Source organism: Rhinolophus ferrumequinum, chromosome 16 (genome assembly GCF_004115265.2).
Source record: "Rhinolophus ferrumequinum isolate MPI-CBG mRhiFer1 chromosome 16, mRhiFer1_v1.p, whole genome shotgun sequence".
Lineage (NCBI taxonomy): Eukaryota > Metazoa > Chordata > Mammalia > Chiroptera > Rhinolophidae > Rhinolophus > Rhinolophus ferrumequinum.
In genome coordinates, this window is record NC_046299.1 from 48,812,182 (window position 1) to 48,836,405 (window position 24,224).

At 49.5% G+C, this 24,224-nt stretch overlaps 1 protein-coding gene across 2 annotated transcripts; it reads right to left on the reverse strand.

The window, feature by feature from the left end:
• Positions 1 to 453: 453 nt before the first annotated feature.
• Positions 454 to 14,360, reverse strand: TBATA (thymus, brain and testes associated). 2 transcript variants are annotated; one of them, XM_033130929.1, is made up of 10 exons: positions 14,314 to 14,360; positions 12,763 to 12,998; positions 10,690 to 10,845; positions 9,642 to 9,721; positions 8,709 to 8,714; positions 8,159 to 8,335; positions 6,173 to 6,254; positions 5,210 to 5,354; positions 3,545 to 3,597; positions 454 to 2,506 (listed from the first exon to the last, which is right to left on the reverse strand). In XM_033130929.1, exons 1-10 carry the CDS (start codon positions 14,358 to 14,360, stop codon positions 2,421 to 2,423), a joined length of 1,068 nt encoding a protein of 355 aa, XP_032986820.1. In that variant the 3' UTR covers positions 454 to 2,420. The 2 variants fall into 2 exon arrangements, with proteins under 2 accessions (XP_032986820.1, XP_032986819.1); XM_033130928.1 differs by lacking the exon at positions 8,709 to 8,714 and adding an exon at positions 9,118 to 9,126.
• Positions 14,361 to 24,224: the final 9,864 nt, after the last annotated feature.

A 24,224-nucleotide genomic window follows, 5' to 3' on the forward strand; every position in this document is an offset into this window, starting at 1 on the left:
ATTGGGGAGAGACCGTGGGACATACACACTGATCATTGGCCCTTCACCCAAGTGCTGTCCGTAGTTGGGACTGGACGATCGCCCACCTTCCTGCATGAGCAGCCGTGTTTGGGGGCCCGCCCCTATCTTAGAAGAGGTGGGCAGATCCGGAAGAGCTGCTAATAGGCACCATTTTTTCACCTTTCCTGCTGGCGGGAAGAAAGCACCAAAGGAATCACTGTCCTGGATGAATTATCTCTGATGGCAAACAAAAGCTGAACTGCATGGGAAAAATAGAGCAGGGCTACATTAATTTCATACCAGCTCTTAAAGGCTAAACAGCCAAAGATCACAGAGAATAAGCCTTGATTTTTAACAAAATCAAATTTATTGACTTGGTGCAGTGAGGAGGCATAGAATGCTGGTGGATGGGGGGAGGGGTGGGTGAGTTTTCTAAGGTTTGGGTTCCTAATGAAGGGTTCTGGAAGGGCCCAAGGGAAGCAGGGGTCAGTCTGGATTGGCAACTGTTTCTGAGACAGGATTAGGGGAAGTGGGGATAAAGAAGAGATCAGGTGCTGTCAGGAGGCGAGGATGGCTTAGCTATTGGATATACTGAGGAATAAATCAAAAGCAACATGGCTTTGGGGGTCTCATTGGTAAGAAAGCAACCGTCACTCAAAGAGGGGGTGATTATGGCATTTTATAACTGTTGGAGGACCTGGGGATAAACAGCATGTCCTGTTAACTGCGCAGCTGTCTTTGCCTGTGTCTGTCCCCCAGCCAGATGAATGGCAGGGCTGTATGTGATTCTTTTCAATCTGGGTTGATTTTCATGCTTTTATCCTGTTCAGGTTTTCACTCCTTCATAGCCAAGTCAACAAAAATTAAAACACAATTTTACCACAGCATCTTTGTTGTTATTTTTATTTCCTTTTGCATATGGCAGTGGCCCAAAGGAAATAAAAAGAGCAAGGAATGGGTCACTAATATAGAAACCTGGGAAGGTTCGGGAACGTTCACCTAGAGATGCAACAATTTAGGCCAAACTGAATGAAGGCTCCAGGGATGAACACGGGCTTTGTTCCCCGAAAGTGGTACAATGACAGAAGTTGGGCAAAGAGAAGTCTAAAAACCTGCCAGGTTCCCCACAATCTATTGGGAAAGGGATTGTGGGTTTGGAGGTAGCCAAATGGGCACTATAACACCTGGTATTTCTCTCCCATTAGGGATAAAGAGCATCTCAGATGGAGATGGAAGAACTGCTAATATGCACTTCTCCCCTGCCCACGGACAATAGCGTACAGTGGGGATTCTAGAACCAGACATGTGGGGTTTGGATCTGGGCTCTGCCACTTACTATGTGGCCTCGGACAAGTTATTTCACCTTTCTGAGCCTGTTTATTGATTTATAAAATGGGAGTGATAATAGTAATACTTTACTTCATAGAGCTTTTGAGAGACTCAAATACAGTACCACATAAAAAGCATGTAGAAAAATTCACAATGTTTGAAGACTAGAGTGAAGAAATAAAATGGAGACATTATAGTCAAGCTGCTAAATTATTAAAATCAAGTAGTCTGAGGCATGAGGAAATGATTGTTCGTGTTTTAATTGACTCTGAGAACTTGAACTTTCTAGGCCTGTGTCGACACTTGGATACACATCAGTGCGTTGTGTGTTAATGCCTGAACGTACATCAAGCCTTTCGTTAACCACCTAAGTGACCTCAAAAGAAAATGTTCCATTGTCTAGACCACCAGACATCTGGAGAATACCATCTTGGACCCATCCAAGAATGAAGAACTGAATGTGCTTCTTACTATAAGAACCTTCAGCTTTTCTTTCTCCTTGGGAATATTCTGGGCGTTGCTTAGTTGTGTTTCCACTTCGCAAACCCTAAGGCCCTTGAGTAAATCTTTGTCGTTTATTTCTAGCCAAAGCTTCCTGACGCTCGTGAGCCAATTAATAATGCCACCATTGGCCGTTAGCCTGCCTCAGCGCCTGGTAAGAACTTGATAATTGGCACCCATGATTATTTTAAGGAGACCTGTGAGTTCCTGACCTCTGCCCTAACCTACCCAGAGCCCCGTGTGTCTTGGCTCAAGGAGGCGCAGAGCCCTTTCTCAGGCCACCCCAACCACCATCTGATCAGTTCCCTGGATCATAAAAGAACCAGGTAAGCCCCACGTGGGTGGTGACACTTGGGTGTGCTGCAAGGGAGTGCGGATAGTTTGGTGCCGCTCATCCCGTCCAGCAATAAACAACCAGGCACGAACTGCTGTTGACGGGAGAGTGGAACTGTCCTCTCAACGGGGAGTCGGTATTTTAATGGATTCTCTGTGATAGGAAAGTATGTATTGCTGCTGAGGTGGTAGGGGCGGAAACAGGCCTGAGCTCCGGGCTGGCTCTTGAGCAAGGTGGGCAGAGCGGCGCTGACGCCTCAGCACTCTGCCTTTGGCTCTGGCACTTTCTCTTCTGTGTTCTGGCTTGAATGTATCCGGAGGACTTGTGCCTTTCCAATGTGCTCTGGGAGGAGGGGACACACAGCAGGCAGGAGAGGGTGAGGAGGGGCCCGGCTGCTACCTGGGAGCTGCCCAGGAGACCTCGGTGAACCCCGCTCCCGGAAAGGCCCCAGGTGTACGTGCAAGAGCGGAGGGAGACGTGTGCGAGCCTGTGTCAACCCAGCTTCTGCTCTGGGTTCTGGGGACTGGGAGGGGCTTCTCTGCGCCTCGCCACCACCCTCTTTCTACATCCAGGTAACAAATGTCTATGAAGTGCCTACTCTATGGAAACACTCCGCTGGCCACTCAGGACTCCTTACATTCTAGCGGGGGGAGAATCGTGTACATGGCAGATTCCTGTCTTCCTCTCTCCCTTCCAACCTCCCCCCTTTCCCCCTGCCCTGGTCTAAGGCACCGGGGTGACTGCAGCAGCATCCTCCCTCATCTCCCTCATCCCCTCTGCCCCCCAAGAGTCCATTCTCCACACAGCAGCCAGAGGGGTCCTGCCACACCCTGCTTATAACCCTGCAGGGCACCGCCATGCACTCTGCATGAAGCCACACACCTGGCCTTCCTGACAGGCCAGCCCTGTCCACCTGTCTCATCTCATTTTTTAACACTGTCCCAACCCACAGGCCCAGGTCCTCCTGGCCTGCTTGCTCTTCCACCCACAGGCCGGTGGGAGCCTGCGTAGTGCTGCACGCTTCCTGACACTCAGCTCAAGGAGTCCTCTCCCCTCCTTGCCAGTTCTTCTGTCTATTATTACATCACTCTGCTTTATTTTCCTAACAGCATCCATCCTCCTCAGATGTTTTTATCTGTTGTCTGCACTCCTCCTCCCTAGCAGGCAAGCTCCATGACAGCAGGAACTTGTTGGAATTCTTCTCCAGTGATTCCCCACAGCCTGGCACATGGGTGCTAAATAAATTTCTGTTGAACGACTGAATGAGTGAATGGATGAGTGAATGACATGAGCAACTTCCTTGGGCAGAGACCCATCTCCGAGGAGCCTTGAATCCCCTGGGGAATCCAGCCCTCAGTGACCCGCTCCATGGAATCTTACCTGCTTTTTCGCTTTTTGGTAGAGGTGGTGTCTTTGTTTTCTTCAGGGATTGGCTGTAACCAACACAGAGGAGAGAAGGTCCAGGAAGGTCAGGCTGGAGCACACCACAGCAGAGCAGCAAGGTGGGCAGGGAGATGAGGAAGGTGCTCCAGGGAGAGAGAGAGAGAGAGGGAGAGGCAGGAGCCGACCCTCCTGGAGAACCAGCGAGCATCTGTCCACAGCTGGCACCACGCCAAGCAAGACCTCAACAGCTGTGACTCCATTGCCTGCTGTGGCCACAGGGAACCAAGGCCCCCCTGTCCCGGGAGCTGTAAGGAAGGTGACTACACTGGCCTACCCCCAGCCTTGGCCTCCTGCTTCCTCTCAGACCGGAAACCTTCCCCTGTGATCCGGGAAGGCAAGAACCCTGCTTCCTTAATGAATTACGGGCATGAGTAATGCTCTTACATGATCTTGTATTGGCTTTACACTTCAGCAAGCCTTTTTATGCGCCAGAGGTAAATTTTTCTGCCTACAGCTCTGGGAGAGGAGCTTTTGAGAGGTACCACTGAGGCTCACAAATGGGAGGCGGCTTGACCGAGGTCACAGGGAAGCGTGCCCTCCTCCTGTGCCTCCTCTGGCCTTCCAAAGTGGAAAAACAAACAAAAAAACAAATACGGGGCCAGAGCACGCACCCACGCCTGCAACAAATCTAAGCAAGCACGAGCACCCTGCCCCCTTCCCACTGAGCCCACCAAGCTCCAACCACCCCAAAACTTAACATCCCCTGAAGGGTGCACATTCCTGACTTCCATTCATGACACTCCCCAACCCTCTCCTTTGCTCTTTCCAATCCTATCCTCCCCAGCAGTGCTCCCCAAGCTCGATCAGAAATACTTGTGTGATTGTTAAACACGTATCTCCTCTGTGCCTGCCCCCACCCACCCCCCTTGCTGTGATAGACTCATGGAAATGGCACTTTCAACAAGCTCCCTGTGAATCTGAGCACCACTGGGCTTGTAAATCAGGCCCAAGTCTGATCCCAGCTCTTCTGCTGACCAGCCAGGTGACTTCGGGTCATTCAACTGTTTCTGAGCCTCCGTTTTCTCATCTGTAAGATGGAGGTAATCTGTGGGTGGTTGCATGGACTTGAAATATGTAAAGCACCCCAAAGTATCAAGCAGACCTAGTGGGTGCTCATTACTGCAGGGTCCATTGTTGGCTGTAAGGCCCTGCTCACCTGCTTCAGGAGGCGTCACCTTACCTTTCCTTTCCCCAATTTGGAAAGAATTTCTTTCTCTCTAGACACCAGGGCCCTTAATATTGGCGTAAGGTACGGCAGGCATAAGGCCTGCCTTGCGTTAGCATTACTTCTCTACGGTATTTGTGTCTTCCCAAACACCAAGAGCTTCTGGAGGGCAAGCTGTGGTGTCTCCAGCCCTGTCTTGCTACAGCTGACACAGGCCACCCCCTCAGGCAGAGTGGACCTTTGAGCAGCATGAATAGCACTGGAGGGTCCCAAGGGAGGGGCCGACCTCTTCCTCCAGGACAGGCTTAGTCAGCCCAGGCTCTGGCCAACAACGGGCTCCCTTCTCTGGACCCCAGTAATCTCATTTGGGAGGACAGGTGCTGAACACGAAGGAACAGTTCTGGGAACAGAGGGGCAGGGAGGGGTGCGATGCTTACCTGTAGGGTGGCTGCACCCTTTCTTGAGGTAGTTCTTGGACTTCCTGGAGCTGGTTCAAGAGTTTTTCTGTTGGGATGGAGACTAGAGCCTGGGGTAGGAGCTGATCCACTGCTGTCTGCAGGAGCCTCAGTGCCAAGTCTTTCTCTGTAAGCACAGCCATGGGGCAAGGCCCTCAGGGACATGACCCCAGCCCCCTAGATGGGACAGTCAGAAAGCAAGACCTCCAGCTCTTCGGCCAAACGCTGGCCCAGGGCAGCTTTCTCTAACCATCTCACATTCTGCCCACAGGGCCCCATGGGGAGATCCCACTTCTCCCCTGGCCTCTGTGTGTGCAGTGAGCCCAGCCCTTCCACACCGCCCACGTGTGCACCTTGTTCTTGGCCCACCTGCCCACCATACCCCGAGGCCCTCTCTGGGAAACCTGTCGGAGACCCACCCCTTTTTTCTCCCCCTTCATTCTCTCCATCAGGAAACCTTCTCCACTCAGCTCTCTGGCTCTCATCACTCCTCACCCTCCCACTTAGACATACCCTCTACCCACTGTGCCAGTGTGTACATGGATGTCCATTCATGTGTTCATGTGCATAGACCTGTGTGCTATGTGCACGTACTTGCATCTGTGTGTGCCTGTGTGTGTGCATTTCCCACAGTAGTGAGTGAGGGGCTGCATCTGCTGAGGCTGCTCTTTGGACTTCTGCCTCCCAGGTGCTGAGACCTGCGGTTAGCCTGGAAGAGGGGTCCCCTCGAGGAACGGGGTCGTGGAATCCAGCTGAGGACTAGGAGGAGGGAGTAGTGACGCCATCCAGCTGGAAAAGGTTAGTTTGGGGGCTCCAAAAGGAGAAGAGGCCCAGGGAGAAGGCCCTGGGGTGGGAGCCAAGTGGCGTCTGCGTACTGCACAAGCAGAGGACAGGCCCTCAGCGGCCTCCATGCAGAGGACGATCTGAGCAGGGGCTGTGTCTCACCCTCTGGGGAAGCGTAGAGCAGCCAGAACTGGATAGAGCTCAAGGAGTCTGTTTGCAAGATCTGACAAAGGAGCTCCAAGACCTGTGGGCAGGAGGACAGTCCTGGGTCAGTGTGCTGGACAGCGCGGTCCAGCCAGCAGCACAGGTGCCGGCCCCCCAAAGGGGACTACCAGCGCCACATGCTTGGCTCAACTGTTCCCCTCAATGGTCCCTGGCTTCTCTCTGTGTGGGACCTGGCATAGTACTTGTAGAGGGCTGTCTTTCCCAGTGGCCTTGGAAGAAGATTCTTAACCTCCTCACTGGACAGCTGAGGGATAGGAGGCCTGGAGAGAGCAGGACACCTGGCAGGGAGATTGCCGCAGAACTAGCCCTCAGAATCGATATGTGGACCCCTCATCCCCGAGCTCTGCCTGGCCTTGTTGTACCCCAAAGTCCCTCACTGGGAAGGAAAGTCAAAGCTGGCCAGTTCCGAATGCCCAAGTCCTTGGTGTGGGGATTTCAGGGACCCCGTGGGCCTCCCCACCCTAAAGTTCCCAAGTTCAGAGTCTGGAGACATTAGGCAAAGAAGCGGAATGATCCCAGCGGGCCGCCTGAGGGCCGGGGCTGGCAGGTTCTGCAAACTGCTCAGCGTGGGGCTCCTTCCCACCGAGCAGCGTGACTGCTGTGCTTCCAGCGGCATCCTCAGCCTCTGCCATTGCTGCCTCAAGGCCCCTGCCCCCCCGCGCTCTCCAGTCAAGGATTCTTGGGAAAAGATCCAGCTCTGTCTTGGATGGGCTATGGGGGCTCCCTAGGCCGGGGTGTCGACGGTGGCGGTGGCTATGGTTGGCTGGAGCTGGAGCCCTTGATGGGACGAGGAGCACCTGGCGTCCTAGGAAAGGGGGAGGCCCTCTTTCAGGAGACCCCACTTGAATCTATGGAGATCAGAGGGGACCTGGGCCCAGCCTCTCCCCAGGCGTTTGCCTGCTAGGGCACTCAGCATTGCCCCCAGGTACCCACTCACTGTGGTGATCCCACCCCTGCTCTGCCCCGGGGTCCTTCTCCATTCCCTGAATCCAACTTACCTGCCCTGTGCCCCCTCCCCACGGAACCCGAGAACCTACTTCCAGGCAAGGCGAGGCCGCCCTATGGTGAAGAAAGTACTGTGGTCTAGTCCCAGCTGTGCTGCTCCCTCTCGGGACCTGGGCCACAGAATGGCACCTGGCAGGGCATCAGCCTAGCCCGTCTGTGGAATGGGGATCCTGGGCTCTGTCTGCTCTATTCACTTGACTGGACTGTTGTAAGGCTCCAAAAGGACTGCGTGCTTGAAAGCACTGGTCACAGGGAAAGTGTCAAGATGCTGGCTCGTTGTCTGGCCTTTCCTGGAGAACATACGTGCATTCTAACAGGGACTTGCAACGCCTTAACCCACTGGAATGAGCCATGGACCCATCTCAGGTCTTGAGGAAACTTGAACATGATGGAGGTGGGCTTTGTGCTTTTTTGTAACATAGACCAGACCCCTCTCAGGGTGTGGGGAGACCAGGCTGGGACCAGTCTCGCAGGCTGCAAGGTGTAGCATACTCGTGTGGGGTCTGAGGACACGCCAGGCAGACCTTCGTCTCCCTGCTTTCCATTCCACCACTGGAGCTCCCTGCATTAACTCACCAAGGGCCACGGCTGGAACAGACCTTCGTGACAACACGTTCATGTTCCCAGCTTGGCTAGATGATGGAACTAAAGCCCCAAGAAGGGAAAGGACTTAACAGAGAGGGAAAGGCTTACACACAAACCTGGAGGAAGCAGGGGATTAGAATTCAGGCTCCTGACTCCCAGGTCTGGGGTTTGCAAGTCTTACAGTCTTAGATGCCAGTATCTATGGGAGAGGCCGCGCTGTACGGCAGTTTGTAAGAGTCACGGTTGGGATTGCTGCGAGCCTGGGCGCAGTACCTGCCTGTGTCTGCCCCCACCTCTGTGGGGCTGCAGCCACCAGCCTTCCCGGGGTCTCACCAGCAGCTCCTGGTCCTGCAGAATGAAGGTCTGGACTCCTCTACCTCTGCCTGAAGTGTCGTTCCATCGGCCCTGGTGGGAGTGGTGACAGCCGTGCGCTGGGGTAGAAGCAGGGATGAGCCTCCCAGTCTCCGCTGAGTATTTTGCCCCCTGTTCCCGTTGAGGCTCCTCCTTCTGCTGAGAGACAAGTGTCCAGAGATGCCAGGAAGGGAGAGAGAAGGGGAGAGATGAGAGAGAGAGAGAGAGACAGAGAGGAGGGAGAAGGCAGAGGGGAAGAGAAAGGGAGGGAGAAGAGGGGAGGGGAGGGGAAGGGAGAGGAAAGGAAGGGAGGGGAGAAGAGAGAAAGGCTGGGTCACATCTCCTGCCCTGTGATTTCCTCTCCTGAAATACTAACATCACAGCATGGCAGGGACCTGGGATGTCGACCAGGCCCTGTTCTAGACCCTTCTCCCCTCTCCCCAGTGCGGGCCCTTCCATTACAGCCAAAGCTCTTCCTCCTGGAACTTTGTTGAATGCTGGCCACCCCTGATGGTCCTCAGATGGTCCGTACTTCCTCCTGGACAGGCCCTTCCTGCTGTCCCTCCCCCCAGCCCATCAGAGACTTGAAAGCAGTAGCCTGTGTCAAGGCCCAACAGCTTACCTTCATTCCTAGGTCAGCTGTCCTCACGTCTGTCCCCCACACGTGGCATCCTTTCTTAACCCTGGGAAACCCTCCTAATTCAGGCCTGTGGGCACAAGCCCCTGCAACTCCCGTTAAGACTGATAGTGTCTTTCTTCCCATTTTAAAGATAACAAAACAGCCCCAGACACTTTAGCTGAGTTGCCTTAGTGCCGCAGAGAGTTAGCTGCAAAGCAGGCATGAGAACTCTGCTGCCCAATAAAACACAGGACGAGACTCGGCCAAAAAGAGCCAGGCCTGTCCTGGGACCACTTCCGACTACCTTCAGGCTGCCTCCCACTCTTCTTTGCTGGTTTGCCAGGAAATAATACCCATGAGGCCACCCCCCTCGTGTTCAAACACCATCAGTTATTCTCCACTCCTTATGAGATGACACTAAGTTCAGAAACGAGAACGAGCTGGTCTTGCCCACGTTCTAAGTCGGCCCCTTCCCACCTTCTCCCTCTCTGCTGCCCACTACGCCCTGAACTTCAGTCTTCTGCTCTCTAAAGATATCCTGCGTTTCCCAGCCTCTGAGCTTTTGTGCTGCCAGTCTCCACTAGATGCCTCCCCAGTCACCTTGTAAACTAGGAACCCTTCTTGGATTTCTCCACCTGGGCGGGTTCTCTGCTCCTCTGAACCCTCCCTATGGCCCTGTCCCTTGGGTTGGTACCCGTTGGCCCCTCCTGCCCCGTGCCAACAGCAGTGCCTCCAGGAAGGCTTGCTGTCCTGCTGCTCAGGTTGAACGGACTTCGGTGGGATTTCCTTACAGAGGAATGGATCCATTTCATCTCTTCTCAGACAGCTCCTTTGTTCTGCACCCACCTCCTTGTTCTTCAGCTCGTTCTCCTGGGTGAAGCCGGCCACCTGCGCAACCAGGTCCTTCAGCTCCTTCTTCCAGGCCTCTGGGAGGAGAGCGGCACATCCCGTTAGCTGATGTCCGGGCCGCTCCTCCTGGCCCTCCCTGTAGCACTAGGTGTTGGGAGAGCTGTAGGGAGAAGAGCCTCCTCTCCTCCCAGCCCTTCACGGGCATCTTAAAGGGAAAGGAGGAGGCGGCCCCCTTGGGGGGTGGATTAAGAATCACACCATTGGTGGGTGCGGAGGGGCTAATGCTGATGTCCTAGCCTGTGGCTTTACTGAGAGACGCTGGGGAGACTTTGGCTCTGTGTGCTCATACCTTTGCCTCTTCTAAGAAACTGAAGCCAGGACTGCCGTTCAACGGATATGTGGTACCAGTTACTATACTATTGAACTACTCCTGGAGAGGTTGGTAAAGAGCGCTGAACAAGCCTTCCAAACCCCTCTGCCCTACAGGCTGTCCCAGCCCCTCCCCCAGAACCCCCCCAAGAAAAGGCCTGGCAGAGTAGAGGCGTCCAGAACACGGCTGCAGTTCTGATGGCTGGTGCCTGAACATACAAGTACTAAATATTTCCAATATCTTTCCTGTCTACAGCTGTGAGTCACGTGACTGTTCCCCAAATCTGCCTGTCCTCTGCTTGTTATTACTCCTCAAACACCTCAAATCCAAGCAGGAGTACATTTCTGAGGACCTGGGGGGTGGAGAATCGTGCAGATGCCCAGAGGAAAAAGTTGGATACCCCACCAGATCCCACCAACCTACTATGTTTCCCCGAAAATGAGACGGGGTCTTGTATTAATTTTTGCTCCAAAAGACGCATTCGGGCTTTTATGTTCAGGGGGTGTCCTCCTAAAAAATCACGCTAGGGCTTATTTTCCGGTTAGGGCTTATTTTCGGGGAAACACAGTAAGACCAAAGGCCTATTCTTTCTCAATACGCCTTCCTGTCCAAGCGGGGAAGCCTTTGGAGAGAGATGTCACCCCGTGGTAGAAGGTCTGTGGCCCAAGTACCCACCAGAAGAAAGCCGGGGGTCCCGATTGGACTGCGGGTCTCCGATGGGGACAGAGATGGTGGGCATCTCCCTCAGACAGCCGGATAAGAGCGAGGCTTGACGCAAGGCGGCCAGAGAGAACTCGTCCTTGACAACACAGACCGGCTTCCCGGTGAAATCTGTGAAGGGGTACAGGCTGTGGGAAGCGGGGCCTGGGTGGACCGCAGGAGCTCCAGGAGGCCAGGAGGAGGCTGCTGGGCAGGGAGAGCGCTGGCCCCACTTCTGGTACCCACAGTCTATAGATCCTTACCTCCCGGAGGGCCTCTGCCACCACCCAGTCTTTACCCTGTGGGCATTTACAGTGGGCAGCAGAAAGACATGCTCAGGCTCACGCAGCCAGGTAGGCTTTCTAAAACCCTAATCCTGAGGTTTTCTGGCTTTCTGTGACAGAGCAATCATTGCAGGTGTGAGCATTCAGAGGGGATCCTGGGGTGCTGGCAATGAGCCATAGTGACAAGAGGGACCTGGGCTCAACCCACAGGGAGCAGCTAGACCTCCTGGATGAAACTTCTGGCGGTCTGTCAGCCTGTGCAGGGTTGAGGGCAGGGCAGTCTGCAGGTCGTGGCAGCTATTTTACACATGACGATGCTTCTAGCCTCAGGTGATATCATTAGATAGTCAGGCTTTAAGGACTTAGCGTGGTTGCTCACTCTTCTTCCTAAAATACTTTCCTTGGGTACCAGGACCCCTCCCTCTCCTGGTTCCTCCTCGCTTGCCAACCGCTCCTCATTTCCTCTGCTGCTTTCTCCTCATCTCAACCTCTTAGCCTTGGGGTCCTTGGGACTCAGTCCCCAGGTTCTTGTCTCCTGTATCTACACGGCCTCCGGGTGGATCCTGTCCAGACACGCCACTTCAAACACCATCCCTACTTGATTCACGCTCATGTTTGCCTCTCTCCCCTGAACTCCACACCTGCTGCCTCCTTTGCACTTCTGCCTGGATGTCTACAAGACATCTCACATTTTTATCTCCTGGGTCACAGACCAAACTCCTGACTCCTCCCCTACCCTGCACTGGCCCCTTTTGCACGCTTCTCTGTCTCAGCCAATGCAGCTTCGCAGTTACTCAGGCCCAAAACCTGGGAGTCAGCCTTGATTCCCGTCTTCTTCTCATACTCCATTTTTAACCCCAAATCCTGATGGCTTTACCTTCTGTATCTCTCTAGAGAGGGCCACTCACTCTTCCACTGCTACCTCCCTGGTACAAGCCACCATCTAGACAGAGGCCAATAGATCACTTCTATCATTTCTTTGCTCTCAACTCTCCGATGGTTCCCAGCTGACTCAGCGGGGTGGCTTGCTGGCGACTGCAGTGACCTCCAAGGTCCCCATGATCGGGGCCCCCATCACCTCTCTGCTGCATCTCCTTTCTCCCCCTTCTTACTCTGCTCCAGCCACATTGGCCTGCTTGCTGTTTCTCCAGCGGAGGCAGGATGTTTGCCTCAGAGCCTTTCTATTTGCTGTTCCCTCTGCTGGGACATCCCCCCCACCCCCGATTGGTTCATGCCCTCTCTTCCTTAATGTCTCTGCTCAAATGTCATGCTCTTGGCCAGGTTTCCCCTTTATAACCTTGGGAGTTATTACACTCTGACACCTTATCTATTTCCTAGCCTTCCCCACCAGAGAGTCAGCTCCATGAGGGCAGGGACTGTCTTGTTCATTGTCCTCTTCTCAGGGTCTGAAAAAGGGTCTCACCCATAAATAGTTCATAGTTAGTAACTATTTGATGGATGAAATGATCTGAGTTAGAGAACACAGCACATCTCTGAGGCAGAACTTTTATCCCTTTCTCTGATTTAGAAGATGGGAGAATTGGCAATGAGGGAAATCCTGTAGGGATACGCAATCTGCTCTTGTAGCCTGCCCCTCACGTCTTGGCTTGGCCAAGCGCTTGCAAGTGGCCAAGCAGCTCTGTGATCTTGGCCAAATCCCCAACCTCTCTGGGCCTCAGACTGCAAACAAAGGCAGGATCCTCCCTTTCCAGTGTTTAAGACCTCCCCACACCTCCAGCCAGGCCCTGGCCGACCCCAGTCCTACCTTGGATGTGGGCCACGTACTGCGGGTGGGGGTGGTGCCGGGAGAAGAAGGAGTGGTGGCTGAGGCGGCCAAAGTGGTAGGTGCCAGGGTTTGGGGCCTTGGGGGTCGTCAGTGCCTCTCTGATCACCTCGAAATCCACGGTCCCTGGGACCATTAGTTCTTTCCGTGGCCTGTTGTCCTCGTGGCTTCTTGGCTTATGCCCTGACTTCTTCTCAGGCCTCAGCTCAGCCCTTGGACTGAAGGAGAAGATCAAGGGGAAGCTAATGGAGCCTCCTAGCAACCATGCCCACCTGAGTTCAGTGCTGCTTACAGAGGCCATTCCTGAGATATTCTGAAATCTGGTTTCCAGGATTTCACCACCACCCCTGACCCCAACGCTGGGCCTCCCCCAGGGTCCTTGTCCAGTGGGGACAATTCAGTCTCAGCCAGCCTTCTATCTTCCTACAGGGAGCTAGGATCCATTTGAGAGGACTAAGATGGAATCTCCCAGGACCTCAGTTTTCTCCCAGAAACTGTCTCTAAAAGCCAGAAAAAGAAACCATAGACCCACCTACTTATCCAAATAGCTGAGCCAGAGCAAACGCACATTATATACACCTCCAGGGCCAGAGGGCTGACCCCAGCAAGGGCTGTCCCTAAGCTAAATAGTTGGCAGGAGAAGCCATCTATAGGCTGTCACCCTCCCCCCATGCCATCAAGGGCAGGTTGGGCTTAGACTAAGCGTTGGGGCCAAAGCCGGCTTCCCAGGCCAGAACACATCCACAAGTCCTTTCCCTGTGGGGCCCCCTCCCAGGAGATGCACAGCTGATAGGGCAGCCCTCAGGGCTGGGACGCTGCAGGAAAGCTTCAAGCTCTTGCTTCGCTTCACTGGAAACAAGCTGTCTCAGGTTCTATGTCCTCTACCCTGCACCCTTGCCCTCCTGTGAGGATGATGTGCCTCTGCCCTTGGAGGAAAAGGTCGAGGTCGGTCCAGCAAGGATCCAAAGATGGGCTGCTTTCTGCCTGGTGCCTGGCGGGACCACATGCCTGCTCGCTGTCTGCTTTCCCTTCTCCTGGTGGCCCTGGCTGGAGGGAGTCCCTCTGGAGGAGTATAGATGGGCTCTGGATATGCTAAGCAAGGTGTTCTGCCCCAGGAGCCTCTGAAGCTTCTGCTGTTCAGGCCCCTGAGTTTCCTGTTCCATCCTCGATTCGTCTCTAAGGGATCTGGGACTTAAAGAAATAAAGCAAACTTTTTCTGAAAGTCAACGTTAGCTGACCTCCTCTGACCCAACTAACAGAGGAAGTCACCCCCTGAAAACCCCTGAACTTCTGTGTTCATGCTCCTGGCCTTTGCCCCCGTACCTTCTCTCCACCCAGGGAGGGGACCAGCCTGTGACCTCTGCTACCTCAGGCCTGGGAACCTATTGGGGGCCTGACTGATGGCGGTGCAAGTTGAGGAAGGGCTGCTTTTATTGGACCTCCATTCTGTTGAGTTTCCCTGAAACCACCTTGTCTTCCATCCTGCCCCGCCCCCACCTCGTCCATCAGCAGGGTAGGCATTTGGGGCCTTACCTCATCCGTGGATGTTCAGCCAATTGGTTCCTCACCTTTGCAGCCATTGTGGGGTTTCTAACAGAATAGATACCAGTGTGCTTAATACTAGTGTTCAAATTGGATATCAGGACCTTTTCATAGACTGGTGGTGGGAATATAAACTGGAACAGACATTTTGGGGGGAAAAGATTGGAAATATTTTGTAAAATTGAACATTTGCCTGCCATTATCACCCAGCAGTTCCTCTCCCAGGTATATATACCCAAGAGCAACTCTTACAGATGTGCAGCTGGGGCTATTTGTAAGAATATTCAAATTGACATGGTTCAAATGAGCAACAACCTGGGGACAACCCAAATGTCCAATGGCAGAAGAATGGATAAATAAGTTCTAGCACATTCAGACAATTGAACATTGTATTGCAATGAAAATCAATGAACCACAGCTACATGCAGCAACAAGATACATTTTATAAATATAATGCTAAGTCAAGGAAAGCAAGTTGCAGAAGACCATATAGCCTGAGATCCTTTTTAAAAATAAAGTTCAAAAGCAAGTAAAATTATCATAAACACGTGATGAAATGAAAAAAAGAAGCAAGGACATCTATATACAAAATTCAGCCAGTGGCTATTTCTGAGGGCAGGTGGGCGTCCCTGGGAGGCGGGGGGCTAGAGGGTGGCAGAGGAGCGCTTAAGATACATTAGTGGCGTTATCCTAATTCTTGGTTTGGTGTCCATTATATTAATAAACTAATTAAATGACATGGATGAAAGATGATAGGTGTCAAAGCCAAGAATGGGAATTAATCTAAATCTATGGACCTGGATATACATACATATACATATAGCCAAAATACTGGAGGTGGCAGGAGGCAGAAATGGGCTTGGGACAGGAAATCAGTGCATTCTGAGAATTAACCCTGCGAGTCACAGACTCTGCTAGGGACCCCAAGACCTCCAGGGCAAGCCTTTCATCAGGTGAGAGTGGGTGGGGGCAGTATGGAGGTCAGGGAAGGGGACAGACTTTGAGGTCACACAGCGAGGAACCAGGCAGCTTGACTTCAAGACGCCTGATATTTTCTCTAAAGAGAAACCAGTTGGCAGAAGCTCTGGACGTCCTGCATGATGGGGACATCCCTGATGGTGGCGGCTGGGCTCCAGAGCACTGCAGGCTTGAGAACAGGGCATTTGGAAGCCCCGAACCATCCATCTACAGGAAAAGGTACCTTTAGAACAGAGACTTTCAAATGCTTTTGACTGTGACCGCAGTAAGAAACCCATCTTTCCATCATGATCCAATTCACGCATGCGTGTGCACGTGCTTGTATATGTATGTGAAACTGAAGCAAGAATATCCTGAAGCAGTATTACCCTTGCTACCTAGGATGCATGCTGATCTTTTCATTCCACTTGTTTTCTTTTTGTAAATGTTAGACGTAACCATTAAGTTGATTTTATAAACCACTAATGGGTCACACCCCACAGCTGCTGTAGAGATGTCAGCAGGGACTCTAGTGGCCCAGGCCCTCAGCCAGCTAGGCACAAGGAGTCTGAACACACACCAGTCCTGGGACAGAACTTTCTTTTCTCCATCTCAGCCCCTCTGGGCTCTCCCCTGACCCAGGTCTGGCTCTAGTGTCCATTTCCTCCCCTGGAAAGATCCCTGGACTCACCGAGGCAAGTGCGCACTATAGCATGTGAGTGAGAAGCCCCTGCTGCCCCAGCAGGAAGGAGAAAGAGGATAGTCAAAGAGAAGTCTTGTCACTTCTGTGGGCAAGCCTGTCTGCTTTGTGACTTCACGAGCCAGTGGTTGCTAGGTTGCCCCTTCCCCACAATTCCAGAACCACTCCCCAAAACCCCTCTCCTTACCCCCACCCAGCTCCTCTTACCCCTCCTGGAGGGGCAGGCAGGCTCCCTGGAGACAGGCTCTCCCTCCAAGCTCCCTCCCCACCTCCCATTCAGGGCTTTCAATGGGGAGCAAAGGAGAGTATAGAGTCAGGGGCCAGTTTCAGATAGCCAGCAAGCAGCAGGCAGTGAGGGAAAAACGGGCAAAGGAGGTTGGTTGGGCTGGGTCCCATCTTTGTCAGCCCCAGCGGGCAGGATGCCACCATGGAGCGTCATGGAGGACTCTGCCTCTGCACAACCTGTTTCTGGGGATTGATTCACCGAGAGCTATCTCTTAGAAGGAGGGGAGGGGGCCGCCAACATGACCCACAGCCTGCCTCCAGCCCTACTCTAGGTGATGGCTGGATGGAAAGATCCTGGGTTTTCACTGGGGCAGGGGATTCAAATGAATTCTGACATTCTAGAATGTCACATCTAGAGATGTGTCCCCTTGGGTAAGTGGCCTGTACTGCCAGAGATGTGTAATAGTGGTAAGAATGCTTCATTCAAACCCCAGATCTGCTAGTTCCTAGCTTCAACGATGCACCTGATGTTTCTGAGCCCCAGTTCCTGTATCTCTGAAATGGAGATGATACTTGCCAGTTAGTCTCACAGCATTCCAGGGAAGATTGAGTGACTTGATTTGGATGAAACTGTTTAGAACAGTGCGTGGCACCGAGTATGATCTCTTATTGTTATTACCTTCCCTGAGCCTGCAAAATGAGGTGCCCTCACTTACTTCTGGGGTCCTTCTGAAGAACAAATGAGCTAATGGAAGTGAAGCACCTAGTCACATGCCTGGCACACGAAAGATGCTCCAAAATGACAATAATACTAATTATTACTGGTATCTTGATGGAGGTACGATTATCAAGAGGGATAGGTCCATAGCCTGAGAACTGCTTTGGGTCGTTAACTTTATTTGTCTGAGACTCAACATGGACACCTGTAAAATGGGGATAAGGATGGTGCGCCGTACACACAGCTGCAGTGAGATCAGGGCTGCGAGGGAGCAACCAGGTTCTGTACACTGTGGGAAGGTTTGCACATAACGTGGTGCTCGATGCTGTCATGGAATGAGTCCTCTGGTCTCAAACCTGACGGGGGTGCGCCTCTCCAAAGGTCTTCGTCCTCAGAACCCCTGGCTTCATATTAGTGGTACGATCCTTCTAGACACCGTGTCCTCCCTCTGGGGAAAATGAAAAAGGCGGGCAGCTAGAGGCAAACCCCGTCCTTCACTGAGGGGTGAGGAGTCAAACCAAGCTGGCAACTCACTGGGGAGTGGTCTGTGATCTTGGCTTTGCCCTAAATGCTTCTCCATCCATACAGGTCAGAATGTTCCCCACTTAAGCTCTGGCTTCTCCTGGGCCTGTCTCAGCAGGGAGGAGGTGACCCCTTGGAAGCCATTCTGAAAACCCCTTTTTCCATGCTTCTGGGAATCCTGGTGACTATTATGATAAATAACACTATGTTTGAAAGAAGAGAGGGCTTTCTTCCCTCCTGACCAGCCCCTCCTGCTGCTTTGAGCTCACTTGGGGGGATCTCCCACTGTTCCAGCGGACACAGCTGAGAGCAAAAGCCACTTTCACTTTCCCCATTGCACCTCTTAACCCTTGCACTGTATTACTTAGAACTGGACACCAGGTCTACACGTGGGGGATACCTTAGGGAATGCCCTCGACAGTGGTTTGTAAGGTTTGTCAAAGAATTGCTGAGGAAACCCTTTTGAGATCTTTTTTGGTGGAGCGTCAAAAAGAGCAGAGAGATTCTGTCTGCCTGGAAATGATTTGAAGTGCAGTCCTCCTGCCTGGGTCCCTCGGTTATAAGAGAAGCAATATACAAAGTTATGGAGCATTTCCTGTGTGCCAGGCGCTGTGCTATATTATCTCATTTAACCCTACAGATGAGGGAGCCAATGATCAGAGAAATCCTCAGTTATGTGTGTTGCAAATATATTCTCATCTTTGTGGCTTGCTCTTCTGCATCCAAATGCAGTCTTTTGATGGAGAGAAATTCCTGCTTTTAACACAGCCCCATTTGTTAATCTTATCCTTAAAGATTAGGGGTGTTTGTGTGTTATTTAAGAGATCTTTGCTCACCCGAGGTTATCTCTTATATTGTTTTGAGAAGATTTACTGTTTTACTTGTCGTATGTAGAAATGATCCGTCTGGAATTGATTTTTTGTGTATGGTGTAAAATAGGGGTCAGGAGCCATAGTTTTTTCTCATACAAATATCCATTTGACCCACCAACCATTATTTAAAACTCTATCTGCACGCTGCTTCTCTGAAGGATTATCTTAACCAAAATTCAGGAGTCCATATATGTGTGGGCCTGTCTCTGGACTCTGTGCTTTTCCAGTGCTCTTTTGTTTACCGTTCCACCAATAATACACCATGTTAATAACTTTCGTTTTAAATACATTTTAACATCTAGCGGTGTAAGACTTTGTCCAGAAAAACTCATTTTCTCCTCCACTCTCACTATTTCTGACACCAGCTATATGGGAGATTTTTCCATACCCAGCAATTCTCTGTTTCACCAACTGGGTGCCCTATAAATTTAACTCAATTTTGTCACTATCTACCTGGAGATGGCATCAACTCTCAGAGGTTAAGGGCCCAGTCCCACAAGACTGCCCCTACTTCAAACACCAGTCACCTGTACTTCTGACTGACCAGTTATACATCAGGTTCCCATGACCCCCTCCTCGGGTTCAATAATTTGCTAAAATGGCTCACAAAGCTCAGTTTCTTATAAAGGCTATAATAACGGATACAGATGAAGAGGTACCGTAGGGCAAGGTCCAGAAAAGTCGCAAGTGCAAGAGCTTCTCTGGCCCTGTGGAACTGGGGTGCACTCTTCCAGCACATGGCTGCATTCACCAGTCTGAAAGCCCTCCACACCCCATCCTTCTGGGCTCTGACGTGGGCTTCGTTATGTAGATGCTGGATTAAATCATTGGTCATTGGTTACCGATTCACCCTCCAGCCCCTCTCCCTCCCCAGATGTGTGTGTGGGAGGGGGCTGAGAGGTTGCCCTGGCAACTAACTAACAGTCACCTCATTAATGTAAACCCAGATATGGTTGAAAGGGGCTTATCACGAATAACAAAAGAGACATTTATCTCTCTAATCACTTAGGAAACTCCAAGAGTTTTAGGAACTCTGGGCTAGGAATAGGAATGAAGGCCGGATATATATTTGTTATTGTAAAGCTCAGACTTCCAGCTTTGTTTTTAAAGATTGTTATTCTAGTTCCTTTGCCTTTCCATATACATTTTAGAAAAATATCTATCTCTACAGAATTTTTTGCTGAGATTTTAATAGGAATCAAATAAAACCTGGGTATCTATTTAAGGAGAATTGCCATTTTTGCTATGTTGAGTCTTCCAGTCCATGAATATGGTTATGTCTCTCCACATATTTAGATTTTCTTTGACTTCTTTCATCAGCATTGTGCAATTTTTAGCATACGAGCCCTGTACATGTTTTGTTAGATTTAAACCTAAGTGTTTAAGGGTTTTTTTTGAGTAATTGTGAATAGTTTTGTATTTTTAATTTCAGCGTTGATATGTGCATTACTGGTATATCGGTTTTTGTATGTTAGTTTTGCATCCTTCTACCTTGCTGAACTCACTAATGACTTCCAGGAGATATGCTGTAGATTTCTTTGAATTTTCTATGTAGAAAATAATATCATCTATAAATAGGGACAGCTTCCTTCCTTCCTTCCTTCCTTCCTTCCTTCCTTCGTTTCTTTCTTCCTTCCTTCCTTCCTTCCTTCCTTCCTTCCTTCCTTCCTTCCTTCCTTCCTTCCTTCCTTCCTTCCTTCCTTCCTTCCTTCCTTCCTTCCTTCCTTCCTTCCTTCCTTCCTTCCTTCCTTCCTTCCTTCCTTTCTTTCTCTCTTTCCAGTCTTTCTCTCTTTTATTTCCTTTTCTTGTCTTTTTGCACTGGCTAGAACTTAGAATCCTATGTTGAATAAAGAGTGGTGAGAGAGGACATCCTTGCCTTGTTTCTGATCTTAGGGGACAACATACAGTCTTTAACCATTAAATATAATGTTAGTTGTAGGATTTTTGCAGATGTCCTTTATCAAGTTGAGGAACTTCCCCTTTATTCTTACTTTTCTGAGAGTTTTTATCATAAATGTGTGTTGAATTTTGTCAAGTACTTTTTTTTTGCATCAATTGATACAATTTTTCTTCTTTAGCTTGATAACATGGTGGATTACATTGATTAATTTCGAATCTTGAAACAACTTTACCTTTCTGGAATAAACCTCACTTGGTGATAGTGTATAATTCTTTTTATGTATTGCTGGATTATAATGTTTTGTTAAGAATTATTATATCCCTATATTAGTCTGTAGTTTCTGTTTTTGTACTGTCATTGTTTGGTTTTGGTGTTAGGTTAATACCAGCTTCATAAAATGAATTGGAAAGTGTTCTCTTCTATTTTTTGGAAAGGCCTATATGAAATTTATGTGATTTTTCTTTAAATGTTTGCTAGACTTTTCCAGTGAAACCATCTGGACCTGGAGATTTGGTTTTGGGGAGTTTCTCAATTATGAAGACAATTTCCTTAATAGTTATAGGACTATTCAAGTGATCCTTTTCATATTGGGTGAGTCGTAGTGGTTTGTGTTTTTAAGAAATTGGTCCATTTCTTCTAAATTTATGTGTGTAGAGTTTTCTCCCATTTATTTCAAATGTGCTCCTAATTGCTCATTGAGACATTTTTTTAATCATGAATGCTATAACAACTTTGTCAAATAATTATAATATCTCTGTCATTTTGCTGTTGGCATCTATTGTGTTTTTCTGGGAATTTTTCCATGTCATCTATATTTACAAATTTATAGCATAGGCCATATGTCTGTATCATCTGTGGCGACTATAGTGATATCTTCCTTTTCATTTGGGATATTGGACTAAATTTGTTCACTGATTCTTTCTGTCTCCTTGATTAATCTTACCAAGGGTTATTATTTTTATTAGATTTTTTTTCAAATAAACAATTTTTAGTATTTTGGTCCTCTTATTTCCTTTCTTCCATATTCTTTGGGTTTAAGTTGCTGTTTTTTAAATAATTTCTTGAAATGGATACTTAAGTCATGACTTTCAGTTTCCTTCTTTTCAAATATAGTATACATTTAAGGCCATAGTAGCTGTATCCTACAAGTTTTTCAAATTTACAGGAGATACATGAGACCTTTGTTTACCTTACTTTGTGTTTCTTTAATGAGTGAGGTTGAACATCTTTTCATTTGTTGAATTGCTGTTTGTATATATTTCTTGTGATCTCTGTTCATACTTTTGCCCATTTTTCTGTTAGCTTGTTAGTCCTTATATGGGCATATGAATTATATGTTAGATTATCCTTTTGTAATACGAGTAATATAATTTTTTTCCACCTCATTGTTTTTCTTTTTACTTTGCCTATGCTGTAAACTCAGGTTTTAGATTCCTTTCCTGTTAAAATGCTACTCTGTTGAGGGCTTCCCCATCTACTTTTGGAGTTCAGAGAGGGTAGCTCATTTTGACCCACTTTGCTTTATTGGGGCATGAAAGTTTCTATAGAACAGAGGCTAGAAACATAGGCTCTGAAGACACTCAGGCCTGCCATTCTTTAGATATATGACCTTAGATAACTTTTGATAACTTCTAAGCCTCAGTTTCCTCATCTGTATAGTAGGAATAATAATTCTGCCAACCTTATGATCGTTAAATAAGATCATACATATATATTAATCCAGCACAGTGCCTGGCCCATAATGAAGGCTTTGATGCATGGGATTTTTAATTTGTTTACCAAAATCAAGCAAACATTTCTTGAATGGCTGCTGTATTATCCTGGTGCTGCTCCTCACCAGTGTAGAGGAGAAAATCCTATGATCACATGCCCCATGGCTCACTGATGTCTTTTGTGTTTCATGCATGGAGTTCTGATTTGAGGCCAGTACCATCGGGTACTTTGATGAAGGTTAGCTGCTCTGAGAGTCTGAGTCTCTGCCAGGCTCCTGGGTACACCTACCATGGCTTTGCCTGTGCCTCTATTGTCCCATAGTCTGTGTAACCAGTTTTCTGATGGTCTTTCAGAGAAGAGAGGAAGAAAGAAAGGGGTGTAAGTAAAGACCCCATGTGGCTCACCCACCTGTCTCCCCTGGGATGATCAAAGTTACCTGGTTACATGTCATGTGAGAAGGAATCATAGTTCTGTAGCTGACAGGTATAGACTGGTCTACTAAGCCAGCACTCAAGAAGGTTGTCCAACTGGAAGAGCAGGCATCAGATAAAGGAAAAGAACCCTGGGTTCTCCAGGAAGGTCTAAGGTATAGAACCAAACAAGCTTCCTACTTTCATGACTTTTTGACTTAAATATGTCTTCTCTGATCCCCACCCCAATTGCTCCCCTCACATTCTTTTTTAATACCCAATCATTCTTACAAGTACATGTATCTCTCCTGCAAGTCTGTAAGCTCCAAGAGGTCAAAGGCTACATAGACTTGTTCATTACCAAGCACAGGGCCTTGCTCTGCATGGTGGTTACATGGGTGTGTTTGTTTTGTGCTAATTCGTCGAGGTCCTGGTGCAATGCTTGGTGTCCAGTAAATAACCACTGAATGAATGAATGAATGAATGAATGAATGAATCACGAGTCTTAGGTAGTTATCCAGGCCATTCACCCACTACATGCCTGAATCCTCAAAATTCCTACCAAGTGTATGGTAGTCACCAAAATAGCTCTAGTGGCAAAGCGCTCTCTACTGCCTAAGGCTACCTGTTTGTTTTCTGTATAGTCTTGTTGGCTAGAAAGTTTTTCTTGGTATGGAGCTGAAATAAATCTCCTTGAGGCTTCCAGTCAGTATTCTTGTTCTATCCTTATGGTCAAATAAATCAAGCCTATGCCCTTTTTGGGATGGCAACCCTTTAGACATTTGAAATCAGTTCTCATGTCTACCTCTTTTCCAAGCTAATCACAAAATCATTGATTATACACGTACTTGTTGAGTACTTGTTGTAACAGGAAGTAGGCTAGAGAACACAGAGATGAAACAATAATACCTGTCCTCAAGAGGTTACTGGTCTTGTGGGGATCCACAGAAATCAAGATAGAATGTGGTAAGTGCCAGGGACAGTGGAGACCCAGGGGAAGGAGTGACCTAGCACACCTGAGAGTCTTGGGGAAGGATCCACAAAGGAGTGGGCTCTAAGCAGACCAGGGAGGAGAGAATGTTCCAAGAAGAAGGGGGAGCACATGCAAAGGTCTGGGGATATAAGAGCCCATGCATGTTATGGGAACATAAGTAACTCCAAATGGCTGGGGAGACCGGAAGTCCCAGGTGGCTCAGAACACTTCAGTTTATGTTTGGTGTCCAGAAAATGTATTACATCCGCAGCCTCAAAAGTGTCCCAGGTTAGATTGTAAATTATACGGTCACTTTAAGTAAGCCTGGGGCATTAAGTCTTAGGGTGCTGTGGAAATGGGAGAGATGAAGGTGGAGAGAGGCAGGGGCAGACCACGAGGAGCCTTGTGGGCCAAGTTCAAGAAGAGCGTTCAGTTAACCGGGCTTTGTACGGTGTCTTCCCTTTGAGGTCATCTTCTTCAGATACAATCTAACTCATAGGTCAGTCATCTATTGATAGAGGATTGGTGCTATGGCTTATCGTGTACAGAAGACTTACCAGGGAAGTGCTTTCCACATAGCCTGGGGTGCAGCCCAGACAATCTCTGCAGACCCTCATTCCTGCGTGTCCTGTACTGACTGTCTGCCACCAGGCCTCGGATTTGACTTGTTTTTACGGTTGTGAGGTTGTATCCTTAGACAACCTCGAGCAATCCCCTCGGGGCCTCCTGTTCCCAACTAGGCACTTTGTAAAGCTTCACGTGGAGGAGGATAGCTGGGGTCAGGAGTAGGCCTACTCGTCATAATCAACTTGCTTTATAGGACTGGAATGACTTGTGTACTGGAGGGACTTGGGAGAATATTCCAGTGAAGCGAGTTTCATGAGCTCTATGATGATGCGATAACCTGGGAAT

Bases quoted from the DNA above. Each gene is read 5' to 3' on its own strand.
- TBATA (XM_033130928.1), bottom strand. From the start codon at position 14,360: ATGGCTGCAAAGGTGAGGAACCAATTGGCTGAACATCCACGGATGAG. The intron at 6,255-8,158 runs GTGAGACCCCGG...TCCTGCCCACAG, and splicing joins TGCAGGACCAGGAGCTGCTG to GTCTTGGAGCTCCTTTGTCA. The intron at 2,507-3,544 runs GTAAGATTCCAT...CCCTCCTCCCAG, and splicing joins ACCAAAAAGCGAAAAAGCAG to AGCACATTGGAAAGGCACAA.